Source organism: Grammomys surdaster, unplaced genomic scaffold (assembly GCF_004785775.1).
Source record: "Grammomys surdaster isolate TR1022 unplaced genomic scaffold, NIH_TR_1.0 170, whole genome shotgun sequence".
Classification (NCBI taxonomy): Eukaryota; Metazoa; Chordata; class Mammalia; order Rodentia; family Muridae; genus Grammomys; species Grammomys surdaster.
In genome coordinates this window covers 24424684-24437389 of record NW_021604618.1, presented here as the reverse complement: position 1 = coordinate 24437389, position 12706 = coordinate 24424684, and the positions used below count along the sequence as shown (strand labels likewise).

Here is a 12706-nt window from a genome sequence, read left to right as displayed (position 1 = left end):
GCTGGGCTGGTGTATATCTGATTTGGGGTTCTCTCTGCTGGGCTGGTGTATATCTGGTTTGGGGTTCTCTCTGATGGGCTGGTGTATATCTGGTTTGGGGTTCTTTCTGCTGGGTTGATGTGGATCTGGTTTGGGGTTCTTTGCTGGGCTGGTGTATATCTGGTTTGGTTCTATCTGCTGGGCTGCCGTATGATGATTGATGGTTAGACTTTCCTTGCACTTTCCTGACCTCTCTTGGCCGTGTGCTGCAGGCATAGAGCAGTTTATATACGAGATACATTCATTCAGCGTAGGTGCTGGAACCTCCTACAGCGCTTAACTCAACTGCTTGTTTCTTCTTCAGTGATTAGTTTTGTGTTCTTGTTTATTTTGCTTTTTAAAGACAGAATCTCACTATTTAACCCTAGTCAGTCAGGAACCTGCTATGTAGACCAGATTGGTTTCCAACTTGTGGCAGTTCTCCTGCCTCTGTGTCTCTAATGCTGATATTACAGGAATGTGCTACTATACCTGGCTTGGTTTTTGTTTGTTTCATTTTGGACAGAGTCTCTGTATAGCCCTGGCCAGCCAGGAACTGTTCATGATCTTCCTGCTCAGCCTCCCAAGGTATGAACCACCATGATCAGGAAATGGTGACTCTTTCCTTTCTTCCTTCTTTCCTTCCTTCCTTCCTTCCTTCCTTCCTTCCTTCCTTCCTTCCTTCCTTCCTTCCTGTTTGTATTATGGCTTGAATCCAGGGTGTTGTACATGCCAGACAAGTGCTCTACTGTTGAGGTACAGTCTCAGCCTTAATATAAATCTGATGTTTTGTATATCCAGAGGAAAGCTGTTTACTTGTTTTATTTTAGTAAACCAGAACTCTGACATTTCTATAAGTTATTAAAGTTTTCCAATATTAAATATGCAAGATAATATGAAGTATAAATGTCAAGTGTAGTGTCATTTCACAGTGTGCATTTTTTGATATTCTTTTTTTTACTATAGTTTTTTGTCATGCTGGGACTCTAACCCAGGGCCTCACGCATGCTAAGCAAGTGTTCTATTACTAAGGTACATCTCCAGCCCTAATGCATTGTTCTTAGAAAAAAGAGACTTGTGATCTGTGTTTTAAATATAAAACTCTTAGGCAGGCAAGATAGCCTGTTGGGTGAAGCATTTGCACCAAACCTGGTAATTTGAGTTCCATCTTGGGAACCTACAAGGCGGAAGCAGGGACCTGACTCCTGTAAGTTGTCCTCTGACCTCCACATGCATGAACACACAATAATAAATAAACGTGATAGAAACATTGAAAAATCATCAATCTTTTAATACCATAACAACTCAGGGTATGTCCTGGTTAATTTTTCTTGAGTTATGGAACCTCCACTGAGAAGATGCCCTACAGAATTGCTTACAGGCAATCTGGCTGGAGGCATTTTCTCAATGATTGATTGATTTAGTGGGCCCAGACCACTGTGGGTGACACCACCCCTGGGAAGGTGGTGCTGGGTTGTACAAAAAATAGGCTGAGGGCTGGAGTGATAGCCCAGCAGTTAAGAGCACTCGTTCTTGCATAAGATCCAGGTTGATCTCAGCACCCATATGGTACCTCACAACCATCTGTAATTCCAGTTCCAAGGAATCCCAACAGGCACGCACATGGTATTTAAAACATGCATATAGGCAAACATTACACACATAAAGTAAACAAAGTAAAATTAAAAAAAAAAGATAGGTTGAATAAATCCTGGGGAGCAAGCCAGTAAGAAACACTCCTCCATGGCCTCTGCTTTGGTTCCTGCCTTCAGGTTCTGCCCTGGCTTCCTTTCATGAAATGAAGGATGTAAATTTTAATGTGAAATAAACCCTTTTCTCTCCAAGTTTGGTCATTGTGTTTTATCACAGCACAGACACACTCTCTCTCTCTCTCTCTCTCTCTCTCTCTCTCTCTCTCTCTCTCACACACATACACACACACACACACACACACACGCACATATATACACACACACTTTAAAAAAAATTTTTTTGACTGGCCTGGAACTCACTTTGTAGACCAAATGGGCCTAGATTTTGCAGATCCATCTGCCTCTACCTCCCAAGTGCTGGAATAAAAGATGTGCATGACCATATCCAGCTCAGGATATATATTTTAGGTATGGTATGGAAATATTAGGTGATAAACTAATTTCTAAGTCATAATTCTAAGATCTAAATTCCTACTAATTTATTAATGTTAACTTTTGTTTTTCCCATAGAAAATGGTCTGTCTCTGATTTTGTTTGGTTTAACTCAAGAGGAGTTTTTGAACAGACTAATGATCCATGGCAGTGCCAGCACTGTGGACTACCTTTGTCATCTCAATGGCTGGGGACGGTGCTCAATCCCCATCCACGCTCTAGAGGTAACTGGAATCTGTCCCCACCCCACCCCACTTCACTTGCTGGTGTGTGCCCTGTGTTAATGAGGAAAGAGAGAATGCATATGCTCTGTCTGTACTGTTCATCTGTCCAGGGATGACTATTTATCTTTTTATTACTCTTATTGGCTCTAAAGACATGCAATCACAACAAATATTATTTAGGAAAGGTGATGTGACAGAAATGGAGATGATGGTAAGTTAATCTGATAAGAAACTGGCTGTGGAGAACGGAATAGAGACGCTTTTCATTTCTGTACCTCTTCCATCCAGATCTAGAAGATAGAGTCTGCCGGGCAGTGGTGGTGCACGCCTTGCCTTTGATCCCAGCACTTGGGAGGCAGAGGAAGGCAGATTTCTGAATTCGAGGCCAGCCTGGTCTACAGAGTGAGTTCCAGGACAGCCAGGGCTACACAGAGAAACCCTGTCTCAAAAAAAAAAAAAAAAAGATTTCGATAGAGTCTGAGTTTATACAGCATTTTTATAGTTCATGCACATTCTTTCTGATCTATCATCTAATTTAGTCCTAAAACAATCACATGAATTACTCATGACTGAATAAATTTTATTCTCTTTCTCTCTTTTTAATAGATTAAGAAATAGACAGAGTGGCTGGCCCAGTAACCACGATGTACTAATACGGACAGACCCTGGAGTGAAAGTCAGGGCATCTCTGCATCCCGGCACAGCCTCCAAAAGGCTTGCTGTTGTTTTCAGACAAGAGTCCCCCAGGCTAATCTCAGACTTGCTATGTATCCAAGCAACACTGGCCTTGGACTTCTTGCTACTTCTACTTTCTGAGAACTGAGTGCAAGTTGTGGGTGTGTGTGTATGTGTGTGTGTGTGTGTGTGTGTGATTTGTGTAGGTGTATGAATAATGTATGTGTGAGATACATAAATATATGTTATATTTAATAACTTTAGGTTTATTGCAGAATCTTTTCTCACATTTCTCTGAATTTAAAGTCAGTGCAGCTATGAAAGTATACTGAAATCACCTATGCTTGCCTACAAATTCATAAAATGTTGATGAAAGAATACTTACGAATATATCAGTATTCAAGCACACCTATAGTAACCCCTTTCCCCAATTATTTTAAAAAATACTTTTTACTTGTAACTGTGTGTGTGTGTCTCTGTGTATGTATGTACGTATATGAGTGCAGTTGTCCTTGGAGGCCAAACAAAGATATCCTATCCCTGGAGCTGTTGTTCCAGGCAGTTGTGAGGCGACATGCTGGTGCTGGGAACCGAACCTGGGTTCTTTGCAGTCCACTCTGCAGCCTCAATCCCTGAGCCACCCTGAGCCCCTTTTTCAACCTTCTAAACTTTTTTGTTTTTCATACCTCACTCAATTTGTGAGTTTGTGTTGCATGTACATGTAGAAGTCCATATTCCTCTACTGATCACAAATAAAATACATTCAAGGCTTCTGGATATCATTAAACTTTTAAAGGCAAAGTCACTCAAATGAGAGCAAATAAGCTGAGAAAATGAGGGGGGAAAATCAAGAATAGGAAAGATCTCTAGCGCCTGTCTTTTATGATTTTGTTTGTTGAGGCAGGATCTCCTTCAATAGCCCAACTGGCCTGCAACTCACAATCCTCCTGCCTGACCCTCCCCACTGCTCAGCCCTCCCCACTGCCTGACCCTCCCCACTGCTCGGTCCTCCCCACTGCCTGGCCCTTCCCACTGCCCGGCCCTCCCCACTTCCTGGCCCTCCCTAGTGCTGGTATCAGATGTTACCACATCTACCTCCTCTCTTGAGTATACAAGCATGTCTTCTATGTCTGAGTTAAACTTCTTCCATTGTTAAGCAGAGGGCTGCCACTGAGGGATGCCATGACAGGCTGTTGCGACCCTAAGAGCCTGAGGTAGAGGGCTATAAAGCAAGCAGAGGGCATCATTGGGCACTGGCCACGCCCATTCCAGGTAGAGCAAGCTCGGTGTTGATGGGCTCGGCAGCTGACCAGGGTCTGGAGGTCATTCCTACCTGATTGTGTTCTATTCTCTTCCACATACCTGGTCCATAGTCTGCGCATTCTACCATTTTATAATTAGAGTAGAGGGAGAGGTTCAATTGGTCCAAGAATGCTCAACTCTACTTCAAACTATGTGAAAAAACAAACAAACATTTTTATCCTTTTGAAAATATAACTGATTTCCTCCTTTCATTATTTTTACAATAAACAGTAAGTCAGCTTAAGCGATGGGTAGGGTTTGGGGCTAAAGATTGCCACCACCTTTGGACACAAGACTGTTGAGTGAGTTGCCAGCTTGTGGTGGACAGAAGCAGCTAGTAGCCCCTCTCCAGAAAGGCCCTGCAGCACCCAAACTGTTGGTGGTACAGCAGCTCAGAGTTGGAATCACATAGGGGTCATTAATAAGGAGTTGTTTCTATGGTTCATAGTTCCCAGATATCTCCATTTTAGCTTCTGAAGTTTAAAGAATCTGCACCCCCAGCCCACATGGGGTAGCTCTTCTCTGACTTCTTTTCTTTCCATGTTTAGGCTGGCATAGAAAATCATCAGCTGGACACAGTAGATTTCTTCTTAAAGAGCAAGGAAAATGTTCTTACTCCATCTTCAAAATCTCCTGCTCCTGATCAGCAACACCACTTTTCATCCCATCTGTACCTAAGGCGTAAGTAAAATATCACATGCATTATTACACATTTTAGGCATTTTCAAATTAATACTGTTTTTATAGTGTGTGTGTGTCCCCACATTTGTACAGATGCCTGGGGACACCTATGAAACTAGAGTTACACATGGCTGTAAGCCACGTGATGTGGGTCCTGGGAACTGATCTCCAGTCCTGTGAAAGAGCAGCAAGCGCTCTGAGTGCTGAGCCATCTCTCCAGCCCCGGCACTGCACTGCGCCTTCTGATGGCTTTTTGCTTGTCAGACTCATTTACAGAGCCTGTGAACTTTGAGGAAAGTTGTCAAAGTCTATAAATACTCGCCTTGTTGGGGCTTGAGGAGCTCAGAGCCGCAGGAGCTCAGAGCCACAGCCTTGTTCAGTCCTTTTACTAGAACAGCACCACCCTGCGGTGTTGACTGTTTACACCCTGTGCTGCGCTCCGATGACCTTGAGTCCAGAGCGTGATGTGTGAAGAGGAATGAGACTCCTGGAGTTAGCCATCTTCAAAATGAGCCCTGCGTGCGCCGACAGCCTGCCTTTCGGAGTTATACAGGATTGTAGACTGGGGCGTATCAAAATTTTCACCGACTTATGTATTTTTTTTGCTCCTTTAACTATTCTTCAAGACTTTGGCTTTTCTTAACAGACAGAGAGCCTAACATTTATTCTTGACCCACGTAACCAAGTAAGCGCCTTCTTTAAAGCAGTTGTTCTCAACCTGTGGTCGAGACACCTTTGGGGGGGGCACATATCACATATCACATATCACATATCACATATCACATATCTGCATACTAGATATTTGCATTACAATTCTTTTGTTTGTTTGTTTGTTTGGTTTGGTTTTTCAAGACAGGGTTTCTCTGTGTAGCCCTGGCTGTCCTGGAACTCACTCTGTAGACCAGGCTGGCCTCGAACTCAGAAATCCGCCTGCCTCTGCCTCCCAAGTGCTGGGATTAAGGGCATGCGCCAACACGGCCCGCCCGGCCTACAATTCATAACAGTAGTGAAATGACAGCTATAAGGTAGCAACAAAATAACTTTATGGTTGGGGGTCACCACAACATGAGGAACTGCATTAAAGGGTTGCAGCAGTAGGAAGGTTGAAAACCACTGCTCTATAGGAACTGTGTAATAGTGTTTCCCTGTGGATAGGATTACAGTCTGCTTTTTTCCCTCTTGATATATATTGTAGGTATCTTTGCATAATATATTAGGTTACTAATTGTAGTGGCATAGTATTTCTTTGTATAAACTTATCATAATTTACCTAGCTAAATTCTTATTAAACTGTTAGATTGATTGCAGTTTTTTTAGCCTGAGGCTCACTGTCTCCTGAGCTAGCCCTGAACTCAGGAAATAGCTTCTAGCCTGTGCCTTCATGTTCTAGACTCTCCAGCACTGAGTACAGGTGTGCACAACTGTTCACACTCGATCTTTTTTTTTCAACCATATAATATAAATGTTCATTCTCCCCTCCCCTCCCTCCCTCCTTCCCCCATTCTGTGTGTGTGTGTGTGTTTGTGTGTGTGTTTGTGTGTATACTTATGTATAGTCACTTGGGATAAATTCTAGATGTGGAATTTTTAGCTCCAAGAGTATTCCTATACTTTGAGGCAATATCAATTAAAATTGCCTTACTAAATTATCCTCAGACAAGTTTTATGAATTTGCACTTTAGTTACATGGAGAAAAATAACAATCTCTTTATGAGTGTGTGTTCTCGTAAGAATATGAATTTAAATTTTTCTTCTTAATATTAGCTCAGACTAGAGAGGTAGCCCAGCTATCACATGCATATTCTTCCAGAGGACCCGAGTTTAGGTCCCAGCACCCATGTCAGGTGGCTCACAACCCTCCTGTAACTCTAGCTCCGAGAGATCAAGCACCTCTGACCTCCAATTAAAAATAAGAAAGAGGGGCTATAGAGATGGCACAGTAGTTAAGAACACTCAGTGCTCTTCCAGAGGACCTAGGTTCAATCCCCAGCACCCACATAGTGCCTCACAACCCTCTGTAACTCCAGTTCCTAGAATCTGATGTCTGTCTAGCTTCCTTTGGCACCAGGCACACACAGTGCACATACATACCTGAAGGACATGAAGGAAAACCACTCATACACATAAAATAAACTAAGGCATTCTCACAGGCAGGCATGGTGTTGCATGCCCGCAATCCCAGCATTTCTAAAGGTGAGGAGGGAAGACCTTCAAGTTCAATACTAGTTTGTGCCGCCTGGTAAATTTGAAGGAAGCTGGGATTGTATAATAAGATGCTGTCTCAAAATAAACAAAATCAGGCATAGGGCTTTAATTCCAGTACTTGGGAGGCAGAAGCAGGCAGATTGCTGTGCGTTTAAGGACAATATGATCTACATAGTGAGTTCGAGGCCAGTCTGCAAGGGTAGATAATGAGACCTAGTCTCAGAAAGAAAGAGGGGGGGGGGAGAGGGAGGGAGGGAATCAAATTCATATAAAAATTTCCCTCCTTCCCCATCTCTCTTTTCCTCCCTCCTCTCCTCTCCCTTTACCCCTTCCCCCTCTCTTTGCTTTTCATTATGCTGAGGATCAAGCCTAGAAGTTTACCTGTGCTAGGCAAGTGTTCTGCCACGGAGCTATACTCCTAACCTGCTTTTGTCTTGATAGTGAAGTTGATTTTTCTTCCACTTGAAATTTTTTTAATACTTCTCAATTAAAATATATATATATATATATAAAGTTTAGCTGGGCAGTGGTGGCACATTCCTTTAATCCCAATACTTGGGAGCCAGAGGCAGGCATACTCTTGAGTTTGAGGCTGGCCTGGTCTACAAAGTGAGTTCCAAGACAGCCTGGGCTATTCTGAGACAGAGAAACCTTGTCTCAAAACAAACAAACAAACATACATATATACAGAGTGTAATTCATAGGAAAAGCCTTGATTTGTTGTATTGAACAATGTTCCATCTGCAGTTGTGTGGCCACTATTCACACATACACATACATACACATATGCATATATATGATATGTACACACACACATGTGTATGATATATATACACACACATAGTGTAATTCATAGGAAAAGCCTTGATTTGTGGTAGTGAACAATGTTCCACCTGGAGTTGTGTGGTCACTGTCTGCTTGTATTGTTCGATAGCTTTTCCCAACTCTCTCTTCTACCTGCACTGTTTTTATTCAAAGGTAGACATGGATCTGAAAGCAGCCATGTGAGAATAAACCTCACTTACTGTCCCAGACCCACCTTTCCCATAATTCTTTCACACATGCAACTGCAAAGCTGGTCGGATGCTGCGACCATCAGGAGTTGCCCCGTGAGGGCCCTCAAGTGCAAAGAGGTGATTCAGGGCATGTTACACTCCTGCCCTCTTCATGCATGTTGGAGTGGCTTTGGATTCGCACAGGCTTAAGTTCAAATTTTGGCTCTGCCATTTTATATACTTTCAAAATTAGGTATATAATTGGGTAAGGACTTTCTCTGAACCTCAGTCCCCTCTCACCTATGGAAAGGGAGTAAATATTTATTGGGTTGTTGAAAAGAAAAAAAAAATGAGTTTATAAAGCACTGAGTCTGCAAAATACTGGTAGTAATACCAGTAACTGTTTATTTGTGAGTGTAGTCATTGAGGATTGCAAGTAATAAGCCTTCATAAAGGCGTGAGAGCTTGTGAAATACAGCATTAGGCCTGTTTATACTGCAGCTAACAATTTGGATGTGTCAGTGTCCCGGAGACAGTCTGGTGTTTCCTTGTTAATTTCTCTGTTTGTTCACAGAGGTAGAAGAGATGACCCCAGCCCTGGATTTACTTTGCTCAGCAATTAGAGAAAGTGACTCTGAAACCCAAAGCAAACACTTTGCAGAGCAGCTGCTTCACCTCACACTGTCTTTCCTTAACAAGCAAATAAGAGAGCTTTTTGTTCACACTGAAGGTAAGAACAGCAGTGAAGGCTGTGCGTGCCATTGGTCAGAACAGAAACAGAAGCAGAGCTCTCAGGACACTGCTGTGAAGAACTCAGTGAGGGAGCTGGTTTGACTCTAGGAGCAGTGGCAGAAAGACCTAGGGATAAGGTGTGGAGGGGGAGTGAGGAGGACTGTGCTAAGCACAGCTACTTGTAGGAAGGGAAGGTTTATTATTTGAAAATACTTGTCTTGAAATTTGACAATTTCTAGAATTCCTTTTAACAAGTCATGGTGTGTTCTCCTTCCCTTCTCTTTCCATGCCTGTTTACATATGCACACACACACTCATGCACATGCAGCACATACACACATGCACACATACATCCATGCACATGCAAATTGACACACTGATGTTTTTCACAGAGCTCGATGAACATTCACAGAAAGGAGTGGCTATTTTGACGAGCTACATCAATGAACTTCGGACTTTTATGATAAAGTTTCCTTGGAAGCCAGGAGATGCCACAGATGAATCTGATGTAAATGAAGATGTCTTCACATTGAAGGAGGGCCAGATTTGGGAGGAACTCAGCTTTGAGGTAAATGAGTATGCATCAGATCTCTGCCAGATTCAGAGACCCCAAGAAAATACCTAAGAAACGGGATTTAGAGCCTGCACACTGGTATGGAGTCTTTGGCCAGGGTCTCAGGTTTTATTAATGTGAGCTCTTGGGCATGGCTTCAGATCTGTATGTCTAGATCCTGCTGATGTAATGCCTCATCTACCACAGGACCAGCCTCACTGAAAGTCATACTCTCAGGCTGGAGAGATGGCTCAGCAGCTAAGAGCACTGGCTGCTCTTCAGAGGTTCTGAGTTTCAATTCCCAGCAACCATATGGTGGCTTACAACCATCTGTAATGGGATCTGGTGTGTCTGAAGACAGCTATAGTTTACTCATATACATAAAACAAATAAATCTGAAAGAAAGAAAGAAAGAAAGAAAGAAAGAAAGAAAGAAAGAAAGAAAGAGGGAGGGAAGGAGGGAAGGAAGGAAGGAAGGAAGGAAAGAAGGAAGGAAGGAAGGAAGAGAGGGAGAGAGAGAGAAAGGAAGAAAGGATGGAAGAAAAAGTCATGCTCTCCCAGCAAGCCTGCCTGGGTGGCCTGGGCCTGGAACATTGCTTTATTTTTTATGTATTTTAGAGATAGGTCTCACTATCTGAGGCTTTCCTTGGACTCGTTTTGTAACCTAGGGTGGGCACAACTCATGATTCTCCCACCTCGGCCTCCCCACTGCTAGGGTTGTAGACCTGCCTCTGCCCCATCCTTTCTAGGCCACTTGGGCCTCATGCATTGTTTTGACTTCTGGATAAACAGTTACTTCTGGCAGTCAGGTCTCAGGGATCTTCTAGGATGTCATTGCCAGGATGTCCACTTGATTTTAGTCCTGGTCATTATAAAATCTAATGAACACACTTGCCATTTAAATCCTCCATGTGTCCACCTCTTTGCTTCTCTTTTCACAGAAGTAATTAGTTTAAAATGTGCTGCCCTCTGTGTGACTCGGGGACCAGGAGAGTTCCTCTCCCTACACAGACTGTGGTGTTGTAGAGGCAAAGCCAGTGCCTGATGCAGTCTCTAGATTAGAAGGATAACACAGATTTGGCCTTGTCCGTGACTGCTGCTGTAGGGCAGGGGGCAGGGGAGCACTGGGTGGCTGCCTTTGCTGTGCTCTTACTCAGCTCTGCCCAGAGGCTTACTTTTCTTGCTAATTTTTGGCTGCTTTCTTTCTTACAGATCTCTTCCTGTGGTCCTCCCTTTACGATTTCTAGAACATGATCACAGTCCTCAGTCCTTTCTCTAAATCGCTGATCTCCCCCTCCCCCTCCTCCTCCCGACGTGACCTTGCACACCTCTTATCTTGACCTTCAGTTATTTTCAGTCCTTTCCATGCTTCCTAAAGTGTCTTATGATAAGAAATACGGTTCCATGCGAGCTTCGGGATAGAATGCACAGGCTCTTGATGGAATCACCTTTTCTTTCAAGTTCTAGCCGGTGCTTTCTTCTGTTACATTGAGTGGTGTGGAGTCTCTGAAGGCTTGCCCTGGTATTTTCCATTCTGCATCTCTACACACGGTGTTCCCTCTTTTTGGAATCCCTGTCTCCTGATCAGTTATCTCTAAGAAGTCCCGTGCCTCAAGCCCCCACCCTGTGGTGGTTCTCCTCCTTATTCTGATACATTCTTCTGTCTCCTGTAGCTGTTGCCATGGCCCTCATCCATGAGGGCTGTAACCATGCTTTCTTTGTGTCTTCCATGGTTGTGAGGCCCTAAGCCGCTCACTGTCTGCTTCAGTCAGCTCATAGAAGTAGATTTTCAATCAAAGCCCCTTAGTGGGTATCTAATGCATGGATATATTCTGTATTGACAATCATCATAATAAAACTAAAAGGAACTTAAACTTACGTTTTTCTTCTTTTTCCTAGGAAGTTATTGCTGATGCTATTTTAAATAACAGAATACCAGAGGCACAAACATTCTTTAGGAAGACTGGTCATTCTGCTCAGCGACTGGAGGAACTGGTTAGGATAGGCCTAGATTTGGCATTTGACAGTTTAAAAAAGAACAACGTGGAGGAGGCCTCGAGGCTCCTGAGGAACATGGTGAGTGGTGATAATCTCTTTGCCTCTGAGGCTCTCTGTAGACCAAGAAGACCTAGAACTCACCCTATAGCTCATGCTGGCCTTAGATTCATTTGTGATCCTCCTGCCTCAGTTTCAGTATGTTGTGATTACAGGCATTTTTAGACATGGTCTCACTATGTAGGCCAGGCTAGCCTTGAACTCACTGTTCTCCTACCTCAGCCTCTCAAGTGCTTAAACTACAAACATGTATCACCACACCCCCAAGACAGTGCTTTCCAAAGAAGACTTCACACATAGGGCTTCCGTTTCATAGAAAACTTCACAAAAGGGCCTCAGTTTTGCTGGAAGGCATCCTATATTCTTTAGAGGACCCTTACATCACCATTTGAACTTTCTGGGGCTCCACAGCTTAGGGCTCCATGTTCCCTGGCTTTGCACACCTGAGAAGGGACGTCTAGAAGCAGGGCTCCTGGCCTGAGCTAAGGGCTGGCCTTCGTCTGTGTGGCTGGAATCTTGCCCTGGGTAACTCTGAAAGTGCAGAGGGTTCGTTGTCTCTGTCAACCTTTGCTTTCAAGTGAACCACCATAGCTGTTTGCTGTCATCTTGGGCTCTGGTTGCCTGGTATTACGTTAAATTGTTCTGTGTGTTGCCTTTACAACACAATAGTAGTAAGGGCTTTGGGGATAAGCAATCAATACATATAACTGATGTAGAAAATAAGTATTGCCAAGAACAGATTGGTGTGCTGTGCTAGCAGGATACTTGTCTGCTGTAGAGCATTTCTGTTCAAATAGGCTCATTACAAATTTAAGGTTTTTAATTTTCCATTTATTTTAGGGCTTCAGTGTGGAAGATGAGTTGCTTAAGATATGCTTTTATACAACTGATAAAAACATACGGGACTTTTTGGTAAGTCAAGGTGACACTCATGTAGCTTCCATTTTTCATTTTGAGACAGAATCTTGGTATGTACTCCAAGCTGGCCTCCCAACTCCTGATCCTGGTATCTTAGCTTTCTGGAATCACAAGCATGCCTGGCTATGGTTTACATCATTATTAAACCACTTTGGTGAATTTTTAAACTTTAAAATGAATAATTTTATTACCTAGCAAAAACATA

At 43.2% G+C, this 12706-nt stretch overlaps 1 protein-coding gene across 3 annotated transcripts in view; it reads left to right on the top strand.

Annotated features, from left to right (window-relative positions):
* The window catches only part of Spg11 (SPG11 vesicle trafficking associated, spatacsin), a 68294-nt gene that overhangs the window by 15089 nt on the left and 40499 nt on the right, over positions 1-12706 (top strand). For all 3 annotated transcript variants that reach the window (XM_028766860.1, XM_028766861.1, XM_028766862.1), the window contains 6 exons: positions 2241-2386; positions 4912-5044; positions 8818-8973; positions 9368-9543; positions 11428-11604; positions 12424-12495. In XM_028766860.1, coding sequence (XP_028622693.1) covers positions 2241-2386; positions 4912-5044; positions 8818-8973; positions 9368-9543; positions 11428-11604; positions 12424-12495 — 860 coding nt within the window. The remainder of the gene's footprint in view (positions 1-2240; positions 2387-4911; positions 5045-8817; positions 8974-9367; positions 9544-11427; positions 11605-12423; positions 12496-12706) is intronic.